At 41.4% G+C, this 27,511-nt stretch overlaps 2 protein-coding genes across 2 annotated transcripts; one reads left to right on the top strand and one right to left on the bottom strand.

The window, feature by feature from the left end:
• The first annotated feature begins 1,242 nt into the window (after nucleotides 1-1,242).
• Nucleotides 1,243-9,629, top strand: cbll1 (Cbl proto-oncogene-like 1, E3 ubiquitin protein ligase). Its single transcript, XM_012867757.3, has 6 exons — nucleotides 1,243-1,333; nucleotides 3,951-4,115; nucleotides 4,878-4,984; nucleotides 5,085-5,168; nucleotides 7,307-7,380; nucleotides 8,327-9,629. The coding sequence occupies exons 1-6, from the start codon at nucleotides 1,321-1,323 to the stop codon at nucleotides 9,339-9,341; spliced, it is 1,458 nt and encodes a 485-aa protein (XP_012723211.1). The 5' UTR covers nucleotides 1,243-1,320; the 3' UTR covers nucleotides 9,342-9,629.
• On the bottom strand, nucleotides 9,525-26,594 carry slc26a3.1 (solute carrier family 26 member 3). The gene is made up of 19 exons (XM_012867702.3): nucleotides 26,409-26,594; nucleotides 26,131-26,270; nucleotides 22,978-23,088; nucleotides 22,617-22,777; nucleotides 22,372-22,536; nucleotides 22,039-22,191; nucleotides 21,803-21,885; nucleotides 21,565-21,712; nucleotides 21,213-21,326; nucleotides 21,034-21,111; nucleotides 20,825-20,920; nucleotides 20,115-20,221; nucleotides 16,697-16,766; nucleotides 16,531-16,623; nucleotides 16,344-16,439; nucleotides 14,975-15,187; nucleotides 13,235-13,289; nucleotides 12,417-12,550; nucleotides 9,525-10,105 (listed from the first exon to the last, which is right to left on the bottom strand). Exons 1-19 carry the CDS (start codon nucleotides 26,534-26,536, stop codon nucleotides 10,085-10,087), a joined length of 2,166 nt encoding a protein of 721 aa, XP_012723156.2. The 5' UTR covers nucleotides 26,537-26,594; the 3' UTR covers nucleotides 9,525-10,084.
• Nucleotides 26,595-27,511: the final 917 nt, after the last annotated feature.

Below are 27,511 nucleotides of genomic sequence, written 5' to 3'. Positions count from 1 at the left end.
CTAAAATGTTAGCAACTGCAGCTTTTTGTTGACAGGGATTGTTCAGTCGTACAAACACTGGAGTTTGAAAAAAAGAATAGTTCTAGACTTCAGAATGAAGTAAAAAAGATCACTCTCATTATCCATCCAACCAGTGTCTTGTGTCTAGTCAAGATGAGGTGGAGGGAGTAACCAGTCATGGAGGGAAACTCAGAAATCCCTCTCATTATGGGAAATCCAAAAGAAACCCTGGGTCAGAAGATCTAGTTTTGGGTCTGCCTTGCAGTCTCTCTCTGGGAGGCATTCAGAACACGTGTCTGAAATCCCAGCTGGCTTCTTCTCAAGCAATAAAAACAGCCCTAATTTGAGCTAGTCCTGGGTAACAGGTACACCTGGTCTGATGTTCTGTTAACTGTGACATCATCCAGAGAAGACAGATCACCCGCTATTACCATCTAATGTAGAACAGATTACTGGATCAATGTGTGCTTCTGTGCTTTTTTGTCTCTCTTGTTGTGTCTCTGCTCTGTCTTCTGTAACCCCAGTCGGTCGAGGCAGATGACCGTTCATACTGAGCCCGGTTCTGAAGGAGGTTTTCCTTCCCGTTAATGGGGAGTTTTTCTTCCCACTGTCGCTTCATGCTTGCTCAGTATGAGGGATTGCTGCAAAGCCATGGACAATGCAGACGACTCTCCCTGTGTTCTCCAGGAGTGAATGCTGCTTGTTGGGACTTTGATGCAATCAACTGGTTCCCTTATATAGGACATTTTTGACCAATCTGTATAATATGATTGATTTTGACTTTGTAAAGTGCCTCGAGATGACATGTTTCATGAATTGGCGCTATATAAATAAAATTGAATTTAAATTTAATTGAATTGAATAAATAACATTTACTCTTATGGTAGTGCCCTGTCTTAGTTCAAATCAAACCTGTAGAAGAGCGGGACGTTGGCATTACACGACTGCCATCTGGTGGCAGGACACGGTACTCCATTAATTCCTCTAATTCTTTAGGCGTGCACATCGCTAAGAGTCCTAACCTGTACAGCTTCATCAGTGGTGATTTTAAACTGATTGATTGCCTTTACTTTATTCATGTATTTATTTGTATTTAAATTACCTTTTTTTTAAACTTGTCACAGTCTGCATGTTTAGTAGACTGTTCTCTGTTGGTTCAAATCACAGTTGCATACACCCGCAGTGTCATTTACCACAATTTTTTGTATATTTTGAATTCCTTTTTTTTTAAGTAACATTTATTTATTTTTCTTTGATCGAATTTCCTCCCCGGCAGTGCACGTCCGTATCCCATGATGCATTGCGCTCTCTTGCTGGATCATGGACCAAGGCGGTAAGCAAACTGCTAAGCCGGGCCGCTGTTTGCAAAGTTTGTTTTTGTCTTCTCGGTGCCGCTTTAGTTCTTCGCGGTGCCCGTTTTGGGTCATCGCGAACCATCGTTTTCAAAAAATGGCTTCGCCGAGAAGTCCGGTTGCCTTTCAGTGCTCTGTAATGGCTCGCATGGTCGCAGGAAGCTAACGGTGGTTAGCAAAAGTGCATCATGATACTGACACACAAGTAGTTGCTCAGATTCCCAGACGGAATGGCTTTCTGTTGCATCCGGCAGCGCTTCTTTGCAACGATACCCCGAACATTCGGGTTTTATGTGCGCACGATTGTTAAATTGGCTCCGACAGAGTTAGGCCGCTAATGCTACCGGACCCGTGTTTAGCTAAAGGGGCGAGTCGTCCGCTGCTCCGCTACGTTTGTTGAACCGTCAGAGTCATTGTCAGCGATTGATATCACTCAGCCTTCCTGCTGAGCGGCGGAGGGTTTTCTGTTCTTGTATTCCTGCGCTAAAATTCAATCTGTCGGGTGTTCGAGATCAATTGGTAATCCCCGCGACAGGGGTTCCAAGCCGTTAGGTAGTTCCCCTGACGCCTGAATAAAAATAAATAAAAATAAAATATAAAAAGATAAAGAGCGGTAAACATTTTTTATTTTGACATTACTATGATGGATCATACACGCTCTTATCAAACGTGCAATTTCATTGTTCTAATAAAAGTACAAATTATTAGAAGTTGTACTTTTAAACTTACATCTCTGTTGGTACTATTGTGTTCACTAGGACTAGTTACATTCCAATTTGTATGATTTCTACACACACGTTTTACACTATTATTGTTATTGTCCACTTCCATTTGTGATATGTTGCAGTTTATATCAAATTTCATCTGGTATTTATGTACAATTAATTGATGCTTTTCCTATATTCAGGTCACTTTGCAAGTACAACAAACAGAACACAGATTAGGGGAGAAAAGGCGAGATTTTTGGCCAGTAAGTCTGAAAAAGAGTGTGGTGCATTTGTTTTTCCTCAACTCCACCCTCAAGTCTTCTGCAGCTTCCAGCAGGCTATCTTCCAGGATCGCCCTGTATTTATTATTTAGTCTTTTATTTCTCGGCCTACACTAGAACGGAGGTACCGTCATGCATAACAGCCAACTAAAATCAATGACAGCGTATCTGCTTTACTATTTTATATAACGGATTATAGGTCTCCAACTTTTTTTCTTTGTTCTTTGAACACCTAAAAACACAGTTCGCCAGATATCATCTTTGTTTTCTACACTGTAATTGAAGATAAATGGCTGACAAATTTGATAGGTGAGAGAGAAAAAAGCTCAGACTTGTATGTTAAATAATTAAACAATTTGTGCATTTATTGCAACTAGAAAGGAACATTGAACCTTTCTCTTTGAATTTATTTCTAATTGAACCAGGGGGGGATGTCACATCGTGTGTGAGAGAACAATCTGTTACACAGTACTGTACATTTTGCCTCAACCTTTTGAAATAGATTTTCTTTCTTCTATTAGTATTTAACAAGATTACACTGCAGTCCCTGTAGAGTAGTTGGATCCTCACATTACCTGTGAGGATGTCATTTGCTACATGTTTACATTTTTTCCAGGGCTGCGTGATATTAGAAAGTCTCGCGATGGCGATAATATCTGCAGACATATTGATGAAGATATCAATTGCAATACTTCCTTTTTTACCCCCCTCTTTCTCATCTGTGCTTGCATCATTCGGTGACCGTTAGTGTTTTGGGTAGCCGCCATGAGACTCTGTCCGACAGGCTAAATATTTCATTAGGGTGTAAAATCATTGCATTCCAGTCTTTTGTGATATGAATGTTGATGAGATGACAATATTTGCAATGTATTGTGCGACTAGGGCTGGACGATAATTCAATAACAATATATATCGATCGATAGACATATATCGATCGATAGAAAAAGGGGTCAATAGAAAGTTCAATAGAAGAACGGTTTTCCTTTTTGCATTCTAGCCTATCATGTAGGTTAATACTAGTCTCTACACCTGCCAACCAATCGCAAATGCAGGAATGCTCCGTCACCAAGCCCCGCCCCCTCTAAAGAGTTCAAAACCATGTTCTTTTTAAAAAACTTGCAGTCTTGGTAAAAAGTTGGTTGAATTCAGTGTTTGTGTGGTCTGTATCTAAAAACAGGTCGCTAAGCAACAGCATAAAATGGCCAGGGCTGCACTTTAAATGCATGTTTTGAATTTGTTGATAATTATCACTATCGATCAATATGATTTTTATTTTATCGATATGCTTTTTTCTTATATCGTCCAGCCCTATGTGCAACCTCAATTTTTTCAGGCCTTTAGGCAAGAGGAGTGATGTCCCAGGTCGGTCCTTTAAGGCCGGCATCCGGCATGAATTAGCACATTTTTTTCTGGGTCTCTCTTAGTCATGGTATCAGACTTATTCACCCGGGGTCTCATTTGTAATACCGTATCATAATGGTACCGTATTTCTATGGTAACTCTGCACACGTCGATGCCTGGTGCTGCCCCACCATTACGCCGTGTTTACCTTTGGGGCCGACTGAGCTGTCTTTGTACGTATGTTTACGTGTGACCTTCCTCCTCAACAGAAAATGATCTTCAAGGAGGCGACGGCTCGGGGAGTTTGAGTGACCTGGATGTCCGCAGACAAATTCCCATTAAGCTGCTCTCCAAGCCGCCCCTAAGGAGCAAACCTCCGCTGCGGAACCAGAGACCCGGCGGCAGGCCCTGTAAAAGTATCTCTGGAGAGGATGGTAGGGATGCCTGTTGGCACTTGTTGATTTCATGACTCTTAAAACATGGCCGGGTCTTGTGTTTTTTTATTTTTTATTTTACCAACTGGTGTTTATTTATCCGCTTCAACCTGTTTCTAGATTGTCTATAAATACTGACCAAAGGTTTGAAATGTTGGTCATCTACGTAAAGATAGACCATGTCATTTTATTAAAAAATATTGTTAGCACCAGGGGTTCACAGACGCCACGGTCAAGGCTCAAAGGATCATGGGTAGCAGTTAGGGAAAATAACCAACGGATTCTCTGTGCCCTCAGAGTTCTGAGCAGTCTCCTCTGCTCTAACTCTGGGCTATCTGGGTTCCACAAAGCTGCTGAGACGTTCTAACAGCGGTTCTCCTGAAACACACAGTTGTAGCATTTATTTTCAAAGGACTGTCTGCGTCGACACATTCTGCTGCAAAAAGTCTACTAAAGAGCTTTGCTGAGGCGCTAGGCTAAAATTAGCTCTCTTCCTCTGTTTTGATATGCCTTGTTGGTAATTGGCTGGTAAATGTGAACAAGAGTTGTTCATCTGCTTCATCTGTCGAAGGCTGTCCCAGTTCACGGCTCCTTCAAATGCGGCTGCCACATGTGTCCTTGAAGGATGGGTCTGGTGTGTCCTCCGTGGCCCTAAATGAAAATTAGCATATCTGTAATGTAGAATTTTTGCTCCTGGGCTGTGCTCTAAAAACTTTTTTCATGCCTGCATCAAAAAAACGCTCTTTTTCTGATGTCTTCCAGATAAATTTGTCTTCAAGCAGGAGGAGAGGTTTGATTGTGGCACTAAAGCTGGCGACGTATTTGGGAACCAGAGGAGGTTTCCTCAGCCACTGTTTTGGGATTACAAGGTAGGTTCCATGTGAGCTAGTTAGAGCATCAGTACACTTATTTCCCTGATCCTAAGTGGATTCACGCGTGTGTTCACATTTTTGTCGTTTTCCCCAACAGTTAAATTTGATCGGCGAAAGGGATCAAGTTCCAATTCACTTCTGTGACAAATGTGGTCTCCCCATTCAGCTCTACGGACGGCTGGTATGCACTTGTATAAAAAGATGCACCCCGATGAATTACAATGGGATCAAAAAGTTCATTTAGAAACAAATTCATTTAATTTTTATGATTCACTTTTTTATGCAACATTCATAGAACTAAGGATTTTTAATACTGAAGCGACTAATGAGAGGTGTGTCCACAGCATACGCACTGAAAGCTGTCCGGACTCCTTTTCCATGAATTCCTGCTTTGTTGCTGAGCAACATGGAGGTCATGAGGACGCCCAGGGGGCTTTAATAACAGCCTTTAACCTGGTTGCATTGTCATTTTTGTTTAGACTGTAGCCAACGTTGAGAATATCTAGCTACAGTTATCTATGTTCTGAACCAAACTCTTCTACTTAACTGTCTAATTATAGGCTTGCTTCCAGGGTCTTAAGCACTGACCTGTTATGGAGGGTCTCAGTAGTCCTCCCCATCATTAGCATAACAAGCCAGCAACTCCTTACTAGCAAGTTACCGGCAAGGTTCCCACCAGCGCATTCAGCCCAAAAGTTAGCCTGAAAGTTGATGATATTGCGCTGGAATTAGACCGTGAGCGTAACGGTGCTACGTGCTAAGCTAACAGTACGACACAGATGTTTGAGAGCAACATAGGAAGGTCAGTAAAGCTCTTGAACGTGTATCAGGGAAGTCGTAAACCTACCGGACAACGTAAGCTAACGCTAGCCGTTATTAGCTTAACAGACAGCCCAATGACGGGGTTCTGTCGCAGTCTGGGCTCCCATGTGCCAAAATATGAAAAAAAAAAAAGTGCATCTTATTGTCTGAAAAATATAGTATATATTTTTATTAGTGCTGTCAAACGATTAAAAATTTTAAAAGCGAATAATCGCATTATTTCAATAGTTAACTTGTGATTAATTGCAAATTAATCCATATTTTATCTTTTTATTGCTGAAAGTGTAAAAGCCTATTTTGGCATTTTAATATGCAATTTTGCAATGAATTACACTAGTAAAAAAACATGCTTGTACAAAAAAAATATTTTTTTTTTTTTTTTCAAGCACTTTTCAGAATTGTAATGAAAGCATCCTGGTGGCATAAAATGTTTAACTCTGGCCAATAATGGCAAAATCACTAATAATATCGCCCTGATGTTTACACAATGTGTAAATAAATAAAGATTTCATGCCGAAATATTTTTTTTGCCTCTTAAACAAAGATAGACATGGTATTAAGCATTTGCATATAAAGTATTACTAATTTTAAATTTTAGAGACAAAAAAACACAAATTAATAAGCATTAAAGTATGGTTTATGGGTTGGGATTCTGCAATGTTCTCAGCATGTAAAAACTCATCTTCAGAACCAATCTCTGCTCAAAATGGTGATCTGCACCGCATAATGTACTTTCAGCAGTTATCACCAATTATTATAGCCGTAAACTGCAGAAAATACGGGCAGAGTTGCTCTTCCTGCCTTTACTCCCTCAGCTCCTATGTCAGTCTAGGAAGATGCGCTCCAGCGCGTAATGAGGCGGAGGGATATTTACTCACTGTGTCTGCGGCAGCGTCACTTATTTTAGAGCCCAAATAAGCGACTTCACTCTCAGAAACAAGCCCAAAAAAACTGCAACCCACAACTGTTCTGAGCGCACAGACTGGACCCCTCAGAAGAAATAAAAAAAGATTTAATATCTAACACCCTTTTTGACTTCTGGGGAAAAAATTTACAAGTGACTTTGGAAAAAAGAAGCTCAAAGTCGCATGAAATAATCGGCCTTGGTAACAATGAGCACGGGTCTGTTCTGCTAGTCATTAGCATTGTTGGAACTATGGAAAGCGCCAAGGGTAAAAAAAAAAAACAACACACACACAATCCGGGGAGCGGTGCGGGGGAAAAAAAAGCATTAACACGATTAACGCAAGTTAAAAAATGTCGGCGTTATAGTCTAAAAAAGTTAACACGTTAAAACTGACACCCCCTTTTTATTGATCTGATGAATATTCAAAACAGGTGATCATCATAAAATATGAGAATGAAATACTTTGAATAGACCTCTCGGGGTTTAATAATAAGAGTTTCAGTTTTGAATTCCCTAAAATGAGTAACCTTTTTGATGATATTCTACTTTATTGTGGGATTCTCTGTAACCCTGTCCTCTTAACATCTCAGATTCCCTGCAAACATGTCTTCTGCTACGACTGCGCTCTGCTGCATGAGAAGAAAGGAGAGAAGATGTGCCCAGGGTGAGATTTTTCAACCTTTTCACTAGTATGTATGGCTGCAACAACGTAACGATCAAAGTGATACAAATCAACGATTCAAAGTGCTGGAAACAAATTTCATCATCGAGTCGTCGTGTCGCGCGTTTAATTCGTCACTCGCCATGTCGCAGAGCTCTTAGAAGTTTTGTACTTCTATGTGCGGACAAGAAAAACAACAAGCACAGAGGTGTGTTGGTTCTGACTGTTCTGAGCGCACAGACTGGACCCCTCAGAAGAAATAAAAAGGATTAAATATCTAACACCATTTTTGTCTTCTGGAAAAAAAATTTTTTAAACTTTTAGTTCTTGGAAGAAAAATATGTACATGAATAATATATACAAATGTATGTAGTATTTACACAAAATGGAGCTTGTGCTAAAACAGCGAAATTGGCTGGTGGTTTATTTAATTGTCAGAAATGGTGTTTTTGATCTGGTTTCATTGTTATATCCAATTTTTCCCCCTAGATGCACTAGAATAAGGGACAGGTTCAACCAAACTGCATTTGACATCCCAGTTTTACAGCTTCACTTCTGTTCTGTTAAATCGCTGTTCATATAGACAAGATTGACTATTAAATGATTAACAGTCCAGTCATCATAAAATTCTTTATTTGAAGCAAATATTAATTGCCTAATATTACTGTGACCTAAGTAGCAGTTGTTGTTTTTTTTTCTGCGCTCATTTGCTCTGTCAATCCAAATATTTTGGAAAAAATTAATAGAAATAAAACATTTTCACGTCTGATTCATCGATTAATTGTAAAAATAATCAACCAATTCATCGATTATTAAAAGAATTGTTTATTGCAACCCTACTAATATGTTTAATTTATGATTTGGGCATATTTCCTAAACAACTAGGGTTTTGGGAGTGCATTCGATCAGATCCTTCTTTGAGTTGCTCAGCCTCTCTCTCTGTTTTCAGGCTAAATCTGTATAACTGCACTGAGCCAGTGCAGCGCATCGAGCAGTGCCAGCGAGGCTCCCTCTTCATGTGCAGCATCGTGCAGGGATGCAAGCGCACCTACCTGTCCCAGCGTGACCTGCAGGCCCATGTCAACCACCGGCACATGAGAGCCCCCAAGTCCTCGGCCTCCCGCCAGGATCCTGTACATCTGCCCCCGGTGCCCGAGGTCTCCGACAGGTTCCGCGTGCCCCCGCCCCACATACCGAAGAGTCACGTTCACCTCTCCAACCCGCTCCAGCACAGCAGCCACGACCCGTACAGCCAGCCGCCGCCACCGAAACCCCACGAAGGCCCGCCTCCCCCTTCGGCTCTGGGGCCTGAGACGTTCCGCATCTCCACGGTAACGACGCGGAAACACAGCAATCTCATCACCGTCCCCATTCATGACGACTCCTCCTCTCGGGAGCCCCTCTCTGCTGGGCCAGGCCCAGGTCAGCCCCCCCACCACCACCCGGGGGATTATCCCGGTCAGCCTCCCGTGGTGTCTCACTCTCACCACATGATGGCGCCACCGCAACATAACTTTGGCCCCCCTCCTCCTCCCCCTCCACCTATTAGTCACCCGATGCAGCATCCTGGCCAGGGCTCTGGGACCCCACATATGGTGTACAACCAGGCCCCCCCACCCCCAATGTCAGGAGCCCCCCCACCCATCACCCCGCCACCAGGGCACATCATGGGTCAGATACCCCCTTATATTAACCACCCGCCCCCAGGACCCCCACCGCAGCACAGCGGACCTCCTGTTAACGCCCCCCCACCACATCACTATAACCCCAACTCCATGCAGCAGTTCTCCGAGGACCAGGGCACCCTCAGTCCCCCGTTCACCCAGCCCGGGGGGCTCAGCCCCGGAATGTGGCCTGCTCCTAGAGGACCGCCGCCTCCTCGGATGCAGGGCCCCCCTCCCCAGGGTCAAATGCCAGGGCCGCACCACCCAGACCAGGGCCGCTACCGGCCGTACTATCAGTAAGCTGCCAACTGGTTGTATGGGCAACAGTCAGTGTCATTTCATGTTCATACAGCTTGTCTGAGTGATGTGTTAGTTAAGCTCAGGGTGACAGGATGTAGGACTTTGAATTTCTAGAATCTGTCCCAAATGTGCACATTTGAGTTGAACTTTCCACTGAACTAATTAAAGAACTCGAGAAAAAGCTTTTTTTTTTTTTTTTTAATGGTCTATGGTTAGAATCTTGTATATATGTCAACCGATGCCACATTAAATGATGTTAAAACGATTCACAATAAATTTTTAATGACAGACGATTTCTCCTGTTTGTTTGACGGTAGTTGAGGCAGACCATCGCCTGCTTCTGAACCGATGCAACATTTCAGACACAATCTGTCCAGGCTTGTTCAGTATGTAATGGAAAATGTTCAGAAAATAAACTCTGTGTAATGTGACGGGGAAAGCCAACGCGAGCGTTTTCTTCACTTTCAGTTGCTTCCTACATTGGCTTCTTCAGTTTAATATTTCCAATGTCCAGGTATCATTTGACACCTGAAATTAAATCTTTATTGCAGCTAATTACAGAAATGGAAAACAGCAACAGTGTAACAATGCCTGTGAGAAGGATTCATACTGTATTTACAAAAAAAAAAAAAAAAAAAACAGCAGTAAGACGGTGAACAAATGGGACGGACTAAAACGCTCCTAGAACTGTTGCAGTCTAGTTTCTCCTTGAGTTGATTTTCCTGGCTGCAGCCGCAGTTCTTCTACAGTTTGGTGTCTTTTACCTGCAAAGAGAACAGAAAAATAAGACCAATACATACGTTAAGTCCATCACATTGCAAGGATATCCATACTATTTAAATGTTTTCTCATTTTGTCATAGAAAATGTGTTTTATTGGATTTTATGCATTAAGGTAGGGAGTCTGAGGATGAAGGAAAAGGATGCATGGTTTCAGCCCTGGAGTTTCATGCCTCAGACCGGCCCACTTAAGATAATGACCTATTATAAAAAAAAAAAAAATATGCAGATTTATTTCATAATTCATCCTTTTCACTTGTGGGCTTTGTGAATTTACTGTCTTTTTTAATGATAAATATGTAACATGTCACTGATATTGTTTGGGTATAGAAAGCAGCTATAATAGAACAAAGGCTTGTTTGTTCATACTTTGTTACATCAGCAATTCCCTCATCACTACTGGCTCTGCTTCTGACACTGAATCACATTTTCAACTAGGGCCGGGCCTTTATTGTATCGTTTTATCGTTATCTTGGAAAGAAAGCCTTATTGTGACAAGATTTTGGATTTATCTCAACAACGATAAAATCCAACTAGTGGTGAAAACCCCCAAAACTGCCAATATTGTTATTTTTGCTATTTTCTCCACTGTTGGTTCATTGAGTGCATCAATAATTATCAATAAATTCTAAAATATAATTAAATGCAGTTACTGTGTGCAGTTTGGTAATAAAAAAAACAACTTCTTTATTTAACTTGAGCCCTAATGAAACATATTTCTAATTTTGTTTTAATATATGTTACATTTTTTAAAGTTTTTAAGGACAGTATTAGTGCTTATAGGGAAATAATTGACATACAGTCACAGCCACACAGTTGGCTGAAAAAGACTACAGGAAGCTGCAAGTACTCGTTTTTATCGTTAACAGCATTACCACAAAATTCACAGGACAAATTAACCCCCCCCCCTCCCCCCTTGTTACAAAGACATCTGCTAAACTCAGGTATGTTTCATGAATGTAGAGATGGATTATCTAAGGCAGGGGTGTCAAACTCATTTCTACATTGGGCCATTTTGGCATCATGAAGTTGTTAAAAGGGCCGGTTCCACATGTATAGTTGATAACGTTTAATTTCATGATTTCATTTCAGTTCACATAGAAATATTAAAAGATGCACAGTAACATAAAAATAGCACCTTTACACCTAGCTTATACAATTTATCTGCAAAAAAAGTTTATACTGCTGATACTTTAAATTCATCATTCTGCATCACTATTTCGCTTTTTGGACATTTCTGGGTTGTTTTAATGTGTTGTGCAAAAACTGACATCTAGTGGCAGGATGCTGTTGATACACAGTTTTAAAAAAAAATCAACATTCGCTACAGAAAACAGTTTTAGCCACTTTATAATACAATTTAGAAGAAATTGCCTTGATGGGCCAGATTCGGCCCACGGGCTTCGGGGTACTTGGTGCTTTATCTTGCTTCTGATTCCGCATTAGGGGCCAGTGTCGCTGTGGAGCTCTATGTTCACAATAATCAGTGGGACATGATTGTTCTTTATAGAGCAATATTGTAAAAAAGACAGATTCCCTTACCAATAACATTCTGCTATAAACATTTCTATATCTTAGTCTTCCAGAAAAATGACAACCACAGCAGCTAAATCCTCTTGAGGCGCCTTGATATCGGGGCCGGTCCACCAACGTTTGTTTAAAATAACGAGCCTGTATTTGTAAATTTGTTTATAAAAATTAAATTACATTTAGCTTATATAACGGCATTTCGAACGTGTTGGTTTATGCTAATTTATCTGTTTCATTTAACAATGATAAAAGTCAGGTTCTATGCACCACAAAAAAATGTGTTGCTGCTAAAAGGTGTTGAGTTTTTGTGCCCCGCTTAACTCATCATGCCGCTGGCTACGAGATGAAAAATTCTGTTATGTGCCGTTGCATCAGGCAATTATTTAAACAACAAAACATTACATTATGCGCCACAACATCACAAAATTCAGACTTGGTAATTAAGAGCATAGGTAGAGGCAGCCCGGGGACAGAGATAACAGCGAAGCCACCCGATCCACTCTACTGTCATCACTAAATAGCGGCCAAAAAAACAGAACAGGAGAACAGCGGCAGTTTCCTGAGCTCCAGACTCCTCATGCCACCCCATTTTTTTTACTCTGGTTGCGTGTTTACCACATATGTCTAAACCATGCCTTCTGGGTGCACAACCACACTAGGTTTAGTCTTCCGAGGCGGCAGATGGCTGTCGTTTTAAAACTCAAACGTGCGTTTCACTACATCGTGTAGCAGTATAACGGCAAATCAAAGTGTTTCTCTCTCTTACCACGTTGCCAGTTCTGTTGTCCTTGTGTTTTTCGAGCACATGCAGCATGGCATCATGTACGGTCGGAAAGAAAATGGATGTCTGAATCTCGTCGTCGAAGAACGTGCAGCTGTGCAGTTTCTCCAGGATGAGGGCTGTTGAGACGAGTAAACAGGAACTACATGATTATGTGAGCCGTGGAAAAGAGAATAGGTTTCCTTAACCAACAAACTCTATCTCTCTGTGGAACATTTGCTTTTGGAACCATACAAATATTGCACGAAGCTCTTTCTAGGCACAGTTCACACATTTAAAGGATGGTATTTGGGAGATCTAGCAGTTGGATTCTTTTTAGAGTGATCTTAATTTAGCATCTGCTTGGCACCAAAAACAGATGATTATTATTTTTTGCACATATGATCATAAATAAATTAAGACGATAAGGAACCAATCAGAACTGGAGCAGAAATTCAGTCCAACTGTACATCCTTTGTGTTTTAAATCATGGTTTTTGTCACAAGCTGTGTCACCCCTGTGGTAAGTGCTTTTAAATCCTCTCATAGGGTTCTGGTTTGTTAGGTCTCTAAGCTTCTACTCAGCTTAAATCTTCACTTTAAGAACTCCAATTTGAGCTGCAAACTTTGCTATCGTTACTTTAGTCTTGGGCGGCCATTGTGGCATGCGTCGATGACTATAGATGTGATGTATGCGACTTCATCACTCCGCAGCAACTTTCATCTGTGTTCACAGCTGCCTTGTACTCGTGTTGATTATAAATGTCCTTTAATCAGGAGGACACGATGAGACAAATCCTTAAAGGGACTGTGAATTAAACTCACCATCACAGGAAACTATGTAAACGTCCACATCCACTCGGATGAACTCCTTAAGGGCCTGTAGAGAGAGCCAAAGGCAGACTTTATCATTCAAACCCCATGATGCTTAGATCACACCCAGCTATAAATAACATATTTGATCTAATAATAGCTGTTAGATGCCATCAGCTTTTACCTCTGACCGACAGGTTATAACTTAATGGCTATAATATATGAAGCTTTAAGAGATTCCAACTGAAATCATTCTATGGATCTAATCAGCATATATAAATATAATATAAAAGAAGGACACACCTCCATCTTGGGTTCGCAGCTGTTACTTCTAAATAAAAGCATGCAGCTATCATCATTGTTCATCAAACAGGCATGAATGGAAGAAAAATGCTGAATAGAATGTTAAAGATAAAATAACTATTTTGTGCATTATGAAAAACTTCCATACGATCCCAAAATGCCCAGCATGCATCAGGACAGTCTCCTACTTGGTAGTGTACTACAGAATCAGATTTCCACCAGTGCAGAGCTTCCTCGATGTTGGCAGCAGGTGTGCGATTGGTAAAGTGCGGCAAAGAGTTTTAAGTCATGGCCTTTTGATAAGAACTGCCACAAAAGGCGATTATGGTGAACAAAAGGTCAAGGATAGACTATAAGGAATTCTGGAGGAATCGCAGGGATGGACTTGTGTGGAATTCTTTTCTCTGGTAAGTTCTCCAAACTGTTTGGGACGTTTGGAAAATCCTTCTTCCAGAGAAGAAAAGGTTAGCACTGCTACACGTCCTGTATCCTGCCAACAGCAAAGCATCTAGACACAACCCTGCGTTTGGCATTAACCTTCATACACCACCGTGACTAAAACACCAAACCAGTCCCTCAGAACAACTTCTCTCAATGACCCATCAACAATTCAGTGATCTGTGCGTTTTCCAGCATAATCACTGATCACAGTTTATTACAGGGTTCTAAATGGGGTCTCACAATACAGTTACAGCGATCTAGTCACTTCATTTCTATGTTTGCAACGCCAGTTATGCCATCATGCAGAGCACGCACAGCAGCTAGCGATGAGCGAACATAGAGCAACACGGAGGAAGCGCCGGGCCAAGCCAAGTCTGCTATTTGGAAACATTTTAAACTTGATAAGTCAACAAGTCTGACTGCAACATGCAGTAACGGCAACACGAAAGTTGCAAGGGCTGGTGATAAAGTTGGTAAATTTAACACCACAGACTTAAATAAGCCCCTCCAATAGCACCGTGCTACAGAGCATGCTAACTCCTTTTTTAAACATTGTTTATGTCAAGCCTGATGCCTTCACTCGCATGGCAAGGTTAATTTATTCAACAGTAGTATATAGGATCGTATCGGGTATCAGCCGATATGCTCATAACAATGGCCTTTAAAACTCGTAGAAGGTGCTGCTACTCATCTTTTAGCAGCTTTTCATTAATGGAGAGGTCTCAAAATTCTGCTGTGTCTTCCTCAAAATTATGCGTGTGGCCATCATGATTGCTGGGAACTTTTAGACTATGCAGATTGCAGATGGCAAAAGTAAAGTGTAAATGTGTTCAAGAACATGGCTCTAGAAAAGAACATCTCAAGCATCGTCAGGTGGACAAAACAGTGGAACAATCTGGACTATGTACATTATCTGATACTTTGCTGAATGATAAAAGGATCTGAATCCGACACATTAGGCTACTCTCATAGATGAAGGACTTATGCAAGGTTGATTTGCTCTTTTACCATTTTGAGTCCTTTCATGGCAGAAATGTCCAAGAAGGAAACAGCAGCAAAGTCCAGGATCAGACTGTGGAGGTTCACTCTGGGGACACTGAGCTCAGGAGGAAGCTCAGCGTTCCAGTTCATCTGAAATGGAAGGTCCTTCAGGTCTGACGGCAGGTCCAGCTCCTCTGTGTTTGTGAGAGTCGCCGTCCTGAACAAATTCTCCAAGCCTTTCTGTAGAAAGTAGAAAGTTAAAACTAAAGACCAATAGAGAATTCAGTCATTTACCACAGACACAACTTTTACAGCGCCACATTTTGTCATGTTACGACCCACTGCAGTGTAGTTTGTTAGGATTATTTTGTACTGATCCAACACAAAAGATCATAATATGTTAAAAGTTTGCAGACTATTTGCTCATTCTTCTCTGCTAGCTAGTGCAAGCTCAGTCAGATTTAAAAGTCTGTGTTTTTCTGGTGCCAGAGGTAGACTGACTGCCATTAGGTACAGAGATGCATCCACCAAGGCCACATTGCAGATTTGACTGAAGTCTTAAAGTCTGGAATTTGGACTGGGCCATTCTAACATATGAATCTACTTTGATTTAACTCTTGCGTTGTAGTTCTGGGTGTCGCTGGATGGTCAACCTTGTTGCCAGTCTCAAGTCTTGTGTCTTTAATGGGTTTTCTTCCCAAATCACCTTGTGTTTAGCGACATCCATCTTCTTATAAAGGCTGACCTGCTTTCCTGTCCCTGCTGAAGAAAAGTATGCACACAGCATGATGCTGTCACCCCCATCACGGGATGAATATTTTTTATCTGGGCTAAAAAAAAAGGTCCAGTTTTGTCTTGTCTGACCAGATCACCCTCGTCCACTTGTTTGCTGGAACTCCTACATGGATTGTGGTAAACTGCAAAAGGAACCTCTTGAGGACAAAACCTTTTTTCCAACTCTTCCATTAAAGCCAGATTCTCCCACCTGAGCCACGGATCTCCGCTGCTCCTCCAGAGTCACCATGGCTCTCTTGGCCATGCATTAATTGTGCCAACATTTGAAGGCATTTGATTTCTATCCTATTTATTTAGAGGTATCAGAGTGAATCGGGATGAATCTGTGCCCACTTTTTCAGACAAATGTGTTTGTCAAGAAAATTAAGATAATGTATGATTACACATGAACTTAAGATTTATGCACGTTTCTATCAGAGAAAATCCTGTAACAAAACACTGATGTGAATGGTTCTAACGTGACAAAATGGGAAAAAGTTCAAGGGATAGACAGAAGGAGTTCAGTGTGGGCATATATTATGCAAGAAGGAGTCCAACCACAACAGAACCCCCGCAACATTATTATCAAGCTTGGCGTAATCTTTAACCTAAAAGGTCCCACCTCTGTGACGTCGTGATCCCCTGTCCGTAACAGTTTCTTGATTTTTCTGAGCGCTTTGTTTCTCTTCCGTAAAACCCTCAGAGGATTGAACCCAACCTGGAACACAGTTGTAACATCACGCTCGGCCCTTTCTTTGATTCCCAGATAAGCGATCAAGGCAGCAGTGGTGGCGGGATTTCATACATACAGCTTCTACTAGCTTGTTCCTGAAGAACTCAATGTTGGCAAAGAAGAGTGGCGAAGGTATCCGGAAGATTTTCACTCCCTTTGGTTCAAATATCTGGGGAGGGATGGACGGAGAGGATTCAGCATCTACGGCCATTGTGGGGTTTACTCATCCTTCACCAACTCACCTGCAGGAAATCCTTCTGATCTTTGTACAGGTCGGTCCCCGGGATGTTAGCCAGGACGGAGCAGCGGGGGCTAAAGAGAGACAGCAGTTGTTTAAAATTCTGCTCTTTGATCACATGGAAGACAACTAATCCTACAATTAGTGATACATTGCCTTCAGGATCCAAATCTTCTAAGATTTTTTCAAACTTTACTAGTTTCAGTCTTATCAGGATTTTTTGATAAGCCCACAGGTTTTGTAAAGGGAAATGTGGGATTTGTATTCAGTCCCCTTTATTCTAACGCCCCTAAATAAAGTCCAGGGCAACCATCAGCCTTCAGAAACGGATCGATAAATGTGCATCAGATGTGACAAGCAGTTAGAGACACGTCATTCTCCGTCCACTGCAGAATAACGCACTACTTTGCACTGGTCTGTGTTTGTGATGTGGCCCAATGTTAAAAAAGTTCACTGGGGTTCTGCAGGGGTGCTGCGTTAGTTTAAATATTTCAAAACATTCTCAAATTCCCATTCATGAATTTGAAAGGATTTTGGCTCCGCCCTCCTTTGCGTGACTTGGTTTATGCTAGCTCAGGAAAACCACATGTCCATTCCGCCCCGGCTGTTTTTGGGCCATCAGCTCGGTCTGTAAAAGCGATAAATCGACGGGAAACATTCTGCCAAAAGGTGTGAGGAGCAGAAGCTGTTATAGATCCTTTAAATCTGACAAAGAGTTGGTTAAACATGTAATGATAACAGCTCTCGCTGTGATTCTGTGTCTCTGCTGCGAAAAGTTTATGTAACTCCCTCTCTCTGTGCTGCTCTGGCAATTATCCCGATTACCTGCACCTGTGACTACACCTGTGTGGAGCACTAGATACACCTGGCTCCTCCAGTGTGCAGACGCCAAATTCTCCCAAATCTTTGTATGAGTGACTGTTTATTTACCGGACCCCCGCCTGTTTGCCTTGCCCATGTCGGACTCTCCTGTTGGTTCTCAGTTTCTGGACATCAATCTGTGTTTGTTAGCTGACTCAGCGTCTCTGACCCTGTGGATCAAGACCCGGGACCGGACTCTGTTAAATTTCCCCTTTGTTACCTCTGCTTCCCTCTGTATTCCCGTGCATGACCCTGTACTGTCCCTGGATCTTCTCCCCAGCAATAATTCGTGTAAGGACCCAGATCATCCTGGAACCACTGCTTAGATTCTGGGCCACTCTCTGTATTCAAGAGAAGTTGGTCGCTATATTACAGCGTTCCACAATCCCCACTGTTAAACTTGAAGCCACTAAACTTACCCTCTTCCTTACAGTGGTTCCTGAGTCCGTTCCAGAAGTTTCCCACACCGGCCGCCTGTTTAAATACATCTTTTAAATCCGCTCTGTCTGGCTGATTTACCGGGTCCAAATCACGGTTCATTAAAAAAGATGGTTCAGAGCTGCAGTCCCTGATCAGGATGTTCTGAAAACTATGTGTGTTATTGCGTTAACAGTTATGAAGGATAATGCATGCATGTGTGATGAATTAGTTGGCTCATGGTTCTCATGAATAATTTGACTATACTTCAGTTCCTAAGCTAAGACTGCTATCGTGAACTACACATGTCAGTTAACTAAAAGCTGTAATTTGATACAATGTGTCAAATGGTTAGCTTTATGTTTTATTTTATTTATTTTTTTAATATTCCTTTCTAAAAGAAAAAAAAGGGGAGGGGTAATCTGAAATATCAGTTTAGAATTACAAGGAGCTAATGTTTCAAAGATTATGGAACGTGTGTGATCTGTTACTGTAACAAGAGGAACACTTAAACAGGACTTGTAACTCCAAGTCAATAAAACTTCTGTGAAATCAAGCTGTCCACTTAAGAAGCAGCACTGACTGACAACCAGTTTCACTGCTGTTGTGCTGATGGAATAGACAGTAGGTGGAAACTAGAGGTAGTTAGCAAGACCCCCCAATAAAGGAGAGGTTCTGCAGGTGGTGACCACAGACCACTTCTCAGTTCCTCTGCTTTCTGCCTGATGTTTTAGTCACTTTGAATGCTGGCGGTGCTTTCCCTCTAGTGGTAGCATGAGACGGAGTCTACAACCCACACAAGTGGCTCAGGTAGTGCAGCTCATCCAGGATGGCACGTCGATGAGAGCTGTGGGAAGAAGGTTTGCTGTCTGTCAGCGTAGTGTCCAGAGCATGGAGGTGCTACCAGGAGACAGGTCAGTACATCAGGAGAGGTGGAGGAGTCTGTAGGAGGACAACAACCATGTAGCAGGACCGCTACCTCCACCTTTGTACAAGGAGGAACAGGAGGAGCACTGCCAGAGCCCTGCAGAATGACCTCCAGCAGGACACAAATGTGCATGTGTCTGCTCAAACGATCAGAAACAGACTCCATGAGGGTGGTATGAGGTCCCGAAGTCCACATGCATTTGCCAAGAGAACACTAAGATTGGCAAATTCACCACTGGTGCCTTGTGTTCTTCACTGATGAAAGCAGGGTCACACTGAGCACATGAGTCTGGAGACACCGTGGAGAACATTCTACTGCCTGCAACATCCTCCAGCATGACCGGTCTGGCAGTGGGTCAGTAATGGTGTGAGGTGGCATTTCTTTGGGGGGCTGCACAACCCTCCATGTGCTCCCCAGAGGTAGTCTGACTGCCATGAGGTACAGAGAGGAGATCCACCAAGGCCACGTTGCACCACAGACTGTCCAGGAGTTGGCAGAGGCATTAGTCCAGGTCTGGGAGGAGATCCCTCAGGAGACCCTCCACCACCTCACCAGGAGCTGCCCAGGCGTTGTAGGGAGGTCATACAGCCATGTGTAGGTCACACACGCTACTCAGCCTAATTTTTGTATAAAAGGACATTACATCAAAGTTGGGTCCGACTGCAGTGTGTTTTTCCACTATAATTTTGACTGTGGCTTCAAATCCAGACCTCAATTGGTTAATACATTTTATTTGATCATTTTTGTGTGATTTTGTTGTCAGCACATTCAACTATGTAAAGACTAAAGTATTTAATAAGAATATTTCATTCATGCAGATCTAGGATGTTATTTTAGTGTTCTTATTTTTTGAGCAGTATATTTTGAGAGTTAAAAATTGTAATGGTAATAATAGTAATAGTAATAATAATTGTATTCTACTGTGTTCATTTGACTAGTTCCATAATGTTATTGCTTGGCCTGGTTGAAATACATTCAATTAAAACTAATCCTACTAAAATTTCCTGCAATTATGACAGTGTAGGATTATGACTGCTCAAAAATATGTGATAAACTTTAACAATATGGTAAAGCTATAAAATGGAATTACAGAAGAAATAGCAATGGAGCCCTGCAGCTTTGCAGTGACGTCTCCTTCTGCTCTCGTGTATTCCTATCTCTCTGATTCTTTACCACTGTTTCTTTTTTGTTCATGTCAGATGTCTGTTATTATTACAATTGAGCCCTGAAGACAACAGTTAGAAGCTCTATGCCCAAGCCCACAGCCAGACCAAGATCCAGACCAAGCAGGATGGCGCCCAGGCACGTTCCCATCCACACCACCTGCACACAGACCGCAAAAGTCCAATTCATGAAAACGATCACATACAGTGCAGAGAAAAAGCATTGGGCCCCCCTCACAGATTTTCTCTGATTTAGTTTTTCCTGTCACCCTATCACCCAATCACATAAAAAAAATCACATCGGATGTGGATAATCTGAGTAACAAAAAGCAGTTTTCTAAATGATAAAACCTGACCCAGTGTAAAAACAGAATTGCCAGTTTCTTTAAATCATGACTTTTTTGGGGGAATAACCTAATTTTTTTGTAAAGCTGAGTTCAGTTTTACTAGTTAAACCCTGGACTGGTGACTGTGATCTGTACTTTAAAAAGCCTTACAACAGAACTCCTCTGACAACACGAAGTAGGTCTAAAAATCTTAAAAAACAAAATGTAATTTCTAAGGCTTTGAGATTCCAGAGGACCCCAATGAAAGCCATAATCTATAAACAGAGAAAACGGGGAACAGTGGAACCGTCCCAGGACTGGCCTCCAGAAAATCGAACCAAGACAAAATCAATGCAGAAATCTGCAAGGAGCCAAATACTTTTTCAAAGTCCTGTAAAAGATGTGCTTTTACATTTAAGCAGTGCTTAAGCACCTACACATTCTGGTTTGTCTCTCCTCCAAAGGTAGGGTATTTCTCTGAACTGCATCAGCATCCCCTTAAGGTTGACGATCACCAAGGCACCCAGAACAGACTGCCGTCAAGTAAAATAGTAGTTACAATTATTGCGCATGTTTTTCACAGGAATCAAACTACAAGAATGTTCAAAAAATGAAGACTGAAGTAAAAAGGAAATCTCAATCTCACCCTTGGGAGTGGCTCCAGCAGGAAGCCGAGGGCCACTGTTACAATCATCGCCATCATGGCTGAGATGAGCCCTGCGACCTGTATTTGTGCGATGAGTAAACCGTGAGTTGTGGCGGAAGGGGGAATGCGAAGCGGAGTGTGCACAGTTCTGGACCCGCGGTTTGGGTTGGTTTTCTGACCTGTGTTTTACCTCCAGAGCTCTCCTGCACTGCGGTCCTGGAGAGCGCCGTGCTGGCTGCAAAGGATCTGAAGGTGGCTCCGAATATGTTGCTAACCCCAAATGCAACAAGCTCCTGAGACAAAAAAAAAAACAAAAACAGGTAAGGTAATGTCCCAGTCAGCAATTTTTTAAAATCTTAGATTAACTGCGTCTTATCACCTGCTTTAATCATGTAACACATCCTATAAAAGATACTTTTAAAACCAACAGTTATGAGGGGTTTTACTCTTATTGCTACCTATAAGTGAGCAATGCGCTCCATTCCTTGGACCTAAGTCAAGCTAGCAAACTAGGACAAGCGTAAAGCTCACCTGGTTACCGTCAATGCGATAATCATGCTTGATGGCGTACACTTTGGCCACTGAAAAGGCCACAGCAAATCCTACTATGGCTACAGGAAAGGCCTCCACAGCGCTCTCCTGGAAGACTTCCACACTTGGTGGAATAGGAGACTCATACCTGAAACGTGACAGTGGTTGTTTTTAAATCTGAACAACGCCCCTAATGTAATATCAAGAGAAAAACGTACATTAGGAACTGCAAACCTACCCGCTGACCATTTTGCCAACAACTTCAACTTTAAACCTTTCTTCAAAGTTGAAGCCATAGGACACCCCACAAGCTATGATAGTCTGCATAAATGAAAGGGCACAATTTCCAATGGACGGGTTAAAGGAAATATGGTATGTAACTCTTCTTTGGCAGACTGTACCTTGGCGTTCCATGATCAGTAATGTACGAAAGACACCTGAAGGTAAAACGAAGTACAAATCATCAGAACTCACCATTATAACTTCTATGGGAATGGGAACAGGCAGCTTGGCTCTGTATCTGTCATTAAACTCCTTCACAATGAACACCACCACCATGATCAGTATGGACATCGTTAGGTCACAGATGTTGGTTGAGGTGATCTGGACGAAGATCTTTTCCAAGGTCTGTCAAGCAGGAGCACATTTAAAATAAGACATGTTTTGCACCGCTAAAGGTTTTATTACACTGATTACACCAAGGCAACGAATGAAGGTGCAATTTATTTCAAGATGTTGACGATGGAACACTAGGAAATGCTTACAACAGGACAGTAACAGGTAAAATGGCTCCGAAGTTGGACTTACAAATATTAAAGAGAGTGGGCCGTTGATTCCCGGAACACTCAAACCCAACACAAACTTGAGCTGGGACACCAGGATGTGAACAGCTGCTGCTGTGGTAAAGCCAGACACCAGAGTGTCTGAAAGGTAGACAACGATAAAGCCCACCTGCAGAACCCCCATAGCAAGCTGCATTGGGACAAATAAGCAGAGAACGGAAGGTTAGATGCAATCACTTGCATGATCCACGGAGAGAGCGTCCAGTTTACCTGGAAAATACCCATGAGGAATGTCATAGAGGAGGCCACCAGGACTCTCCGCTGATCCTGGGTCAGACCTTCAAAGTCTGTGATATTCGCATGTGGTCCATCTTCAGGGACCAGGCGGGTCACTACAGCTCCCACCATGAGGCTCAGGACAGGGAAGGAGCCTTCGGAGGGCGTTGAAAGGGGAAAGTGGAAAAAGACAAGTCACGTCTTATCTAATCTTGTCAAACTGATAAGATCTACGCACTTCCAGAGGTCTTATGCAATAAGCTCAAATGCGTGGTTCATCACTCGGGAAATGTTCAGTCAGAAAGGGAAAGTGCAGGCCCTGGTAATGCAACAGTTCTTGGTTTCGCAAACATACCCACAGATATATGCCTCGAAGTGCCAAGAAAGAAGTATGTCAGCATTGGGAAGAAGGCCGTGTAGAGGCCGTAGCTGGGAGGCAACGAGGCCAGCAGAGAGAAGGCCAGTCCTAAACAAAAACAGAAAAGAGAACATCTTAATCACACATGGCTACTACCTCTACAGATCATGCAAACACTTTTTGTTTAATTGGATCAAATTTCTGTGTCATTGAGAGCAGCCATGGGAGGAACAAAAAGGACTGCACTACGCAAAAGAGAAAAGTACCGAGCCCCGCGAGGGACATGCAAAGAAAAATGAATGTATCCCGACTTACATTTGTAAGATTCTGCAAAAGTTTTGCGAGATCCTGACTTACTTTTGCGAGATCTCACAAAACTCTTAAAGCTCCAGACTGACGTTTTTTGTGAAAGACCTGTATTTTAGGAATTTTTCTGCAACACCACAGTCTCCAGGAGCGACACGGAGGATGATTTACAACATTTCCAACAGTCAAGAGAAGTCCCAGAAGATGATATTTTGCACGTAGGCATAGTGGAATATCATTTGGAAACTATTATATTATTTCCCAGTTAGTGGACTGGGCTAAATGCAACAAATGTCTGAACAGATCTTTAACATGTCCACTGAAGATAGAGCACCTGTGGCTGAAGTATTCAAACGTGAGTTGCACAATAAATGCTTGCATGACTTTATGGACCAGCTAACGCCTGAATGATAAAATTTGTATGTTGTTAATTTGTACTTTTTTTTCTTATTTCTTTTATGTCAACAGGTTTACAAGGCTGTCCTATCTGTCATGACCAACGACTTGTGGATGATTCAGTGTTTTTCTTAACATTACTGCATACAAGTAAGTTAGCAAGACAATATTCGTTTTAAAATGTACTTTAAAAATTTGGATTGCAGATCAGAATTTGGCCATTGATTAAAACAAATGCTTTTATTTTTTATTTCACATTAATGCAATTTTTGAAACATGTTCTGGGTTGCAGGGAATATAGATGAGAGTGATTCAATGACTGCTTCTCTCAGATGCATATACAGGTTCACAGCCTGATAGGAGTCTGTTGCTGAGGCCAGATGGAAGTCAGCCATGAGGATGTTGCACAGGTCAAACACATCTGGATCACAGGGTTTGGTGACACACTAGTCTTTTGCACACTTCAACAAGTTCAACGATGCAAAAGTAGTCTGTGTGACAGGCCCGTCTGAAAAGTAGTAAATTATAGAATGAATACACTACTTTGATATTTACTTCCCTAAATACGTGTATGGTTCGTTCGTTGGATTTTCTTATTAAAAACAAAAATTGCAGAGAAATAGAAAATAACCATGTTTTCTTTTTGGTTATATTGGAGCTTTTGCTATGGCGCTCCAATTGGTATATACAAAAATCTTTATTGGACATTATTTGGGGATTATTTCAAACAATGAACACAGAATTGGAAGGCTAAAAGACAAAGAAATGAAAATAGAAAGGTGAGGCAAAAGGGAGGAGAGATGACAAAAACAGAGCAGAGGAAATAGAGAGTGAAAGCGCCTTTCCCAGCCTGGTCTTTCCTACGGTGTCTGGTTTAATGAATTTTAGCCTCGCCTGTTTTCTGACTCCTCTTCGCCTGCAAGATTAGTGTTTATGGCCAAACCTTGGATCCTGAGAACCAGCAACTGAACCTACAACTCACGGCTCATCTAAGGTTTATTGTTTTTCTTCTAGATTCTCCGCGACAGGTTGGTCCATCCAAATGTAAACAGGATTGTGCTATTACACAGCCTATGCCCATCTCTTTTAGCTCTGGCAAAATGGCAACAGCAATACAGCTGCCAGCTCTGACCATATCTGCATCAGTAATAGTTAAAACCTTTTTTTAATGGAACCGTGACAAACAAGACCTATTTATCTTGCCATCATGCACAGTGAGCAGGATGATGAAGGAAGTAAAAAAATAAATAAATAGCCACAGCTCACTTAAAAAAAACTGTGTCCAGGATAATTAGACAGTATCTACACATCAAAACCGGATTTGGTAGGCATGCCATTAAAGAGCCTCCTCTCTTGATGAGACTAAGACTAAGCTTGTTGCTAACAAGTCTTTTTAGCTTGCTGTTTGTCATTGGTCTTCTTCTGATTACCGGTCGTTGTTTCTGAGCAGGTGCCACTCGAGAAATTTGCAGTTTTCATGTAATGTTATGTTGGTTCTCCGCCGTACAGCTTTGCAGCCCACCGCCAATCATCAGGGGGTGTGAGCAGCACGTACATGAGAGCGATTGACACTGCTAACAACCAATCAGAGCCAGATGTTCCTCCTAGCTCTGATTGGATGTTTTTGTCTGGGAGCTGTGTAGTTGGTGCAACTGGCCTTAGTACCACTGAAAGGAGCCAGAGAAGTGTGATTTTCTCACAGATTATCTGTCTCTTATTTTACTGTCAGAAAATAATGATTGTTTTAACAAATATTTAACAAAATCCATTTTTACAAAAGTTACCAACTGAAGCTTTAACTGAACTAGATTATCTTCTCAGGAACTAATCATCAACTGAACGTTGAAACAAGAAACTAATTGCAAATATTAAAAGTCTGACCTAAAACAAAATAAGAGCATGACCGAACATTTACAACTAAATTGGAAGTTTGTTTTGACACATTAGCGCTACGGTGACTTTATGTGATTTTACGGCCCAAAATAAATCATAGAGATCTGCTAACCTGACAGTTGTTCGGCAGACAGTCACAGTTACCCTCTGTGTAAGCCATAAAAGGTAATGAAGCTGGCTGTACCGAGTGTGCTGTGTCCAAGTGTATTAATGGAAGGTTTAGTGGAAGGAAAAACTTTTTGGAAGAAACTAACTTTTGTCTTTTTTTAATAACCAAAAGCCACAATCATAAATATAGATAGAAATAACTTAAACTATATCCTTCTGTTAGCAATACTTCCATATAATATCAGCTTCAATTTTCAGTCGATTTATTGAAATAAATTCCCTTTTTCATTAGATTTCAATTTACTGAGATGCACACGTTTATGGTGCAATGCGGGGGAAAAAACAGTAAGCCATCAATGTTCGGATCTTATTCCTTCTAAAAAGTTTTTTTTAAGATGAATTAAAAAGGTTTTGCCTGAAATGTATCAAAAAATATTGTCTTCTCACCTTGCATGATGGCCACTAGTCCAGTGCTGATCCCAGATACCACATCACCCAGCAACCACTCTCTGACTCGGTAAATCCTCATCCAGCCAATGACAGGTAGAACAGAGAGTACTGCATTTTTGGCACGATTTGCATCACACCTGTTTGAATCAACCAAAAAAACACAGTTTTTTCAGAATTTCTTCCTCATTTGTTCTGCAGACAACTTAAAAATGAGAGCAGGAATCCTGCAGCAATAGATCACTGTGTTGGTTTCCAGTCGTCCCAGGAAAACTTACGTTAAATATTCCTTAACATGGTCCGTGAGGGCTTTGTGTTTTCTGTGAATCTTTTCATGATCTTCAGCAAGGCTGTCTTCAGAGTACACCGGTCTGGAAACCACATATTGTTTCCTTGAAGTCGCCATCCTTCAAGCGGAAGTTTCTGAATGGTCCAACTCTGGCATAAGGCAAAAGATCCTTTGAAGAACCTTTGGCCGAAGCGCCTAATCTGAAATCTGACATCAGTCTCATCATTACGATGTCTTTGTCTTAGTCCTGTTCAATGATTAACACGCAGATTTATAGTTTATTGAGTTGATGTGTGCCACCTTTTTTTCTCATTTCCTTCGTTGGTCAGTTGCTATTGTTTGAAATATGTGAATAAACTAGTTAACATTAAGTAACAGCGCATTTTTTTGGTTATAATGACTATTACTAAGAACTTTTGTCTAGATTCATCTTATGATGAATCACAACTTATGATGTTGATAATCACCCTACGTTATTTAAAAAAAGGTTTGCACTAAAGGCTGGTCAGGAATTACTTTCTAATGACTTTATATTTTATATTAACAAATGTTAACAGCTTCCAAGATTAATCCCTTTATTTAAATTGTGCTGTCATACAATTTGAGATTCTACAGGGGGCTTTTTTGGGACCATTTTATTTCTTCTATGGTGTCAGGGTAAAAAGAAAGCAAGTTTTATTTTGATTCTAGAGTTTTATAAGTCAGACAATCGTAGATCATTAATATGGACTTTATTAGGATGTACATTAAAAAAAATCTACTTTCAAATGTACAGAAGCACACTACAAATCCCAGACATTATTTATTATCAAACAAAAAACACCCCAAATACAAAAGGCCCTATATGGAAAACGAGGCTTTGACTAGAATTGTTTCTCACATCTTTGTGGAAGAAATTTTTTGTATCATTCTTTATAAAACATTGCTTCGGTGCTTGCTGTAAGGTTTCATTTTAGAATACTTTGGTTTTACAAACATTCAATGTCGACTAAATGACTGCAAGGTGCAAAACAAACAAAAATCATCACCCCACCACCACTGGGCTTTGCAGTTAATATGTTCGTTCTGAGGTACTGTGCCAGCATTTAATCA

The sequence above is a fragment of the Fundulus heteroclitus genome, chromosome 17 (genome assembly GCF_011125445.2).
Source record: "Fundulus heteroclitus isolate FHET01 chromosome 17, MU-UCD_Fhet_4.1, whole genome shotgun sequence".
In the NCBI taxonomy this organism is placed as follows: domain Eukaryota; kingdom Metazoa; phylum Chordata; class Actinopteri; order Cyprinodontiformes; family Fundulidae; genus Fundulus; species Fundulus heteroclitus.
The sequence above is the reverse complement of the archived record's forward strand: the minus strand, read 5'-3'. Positions and strand labels throughout refer to the sequence as shown.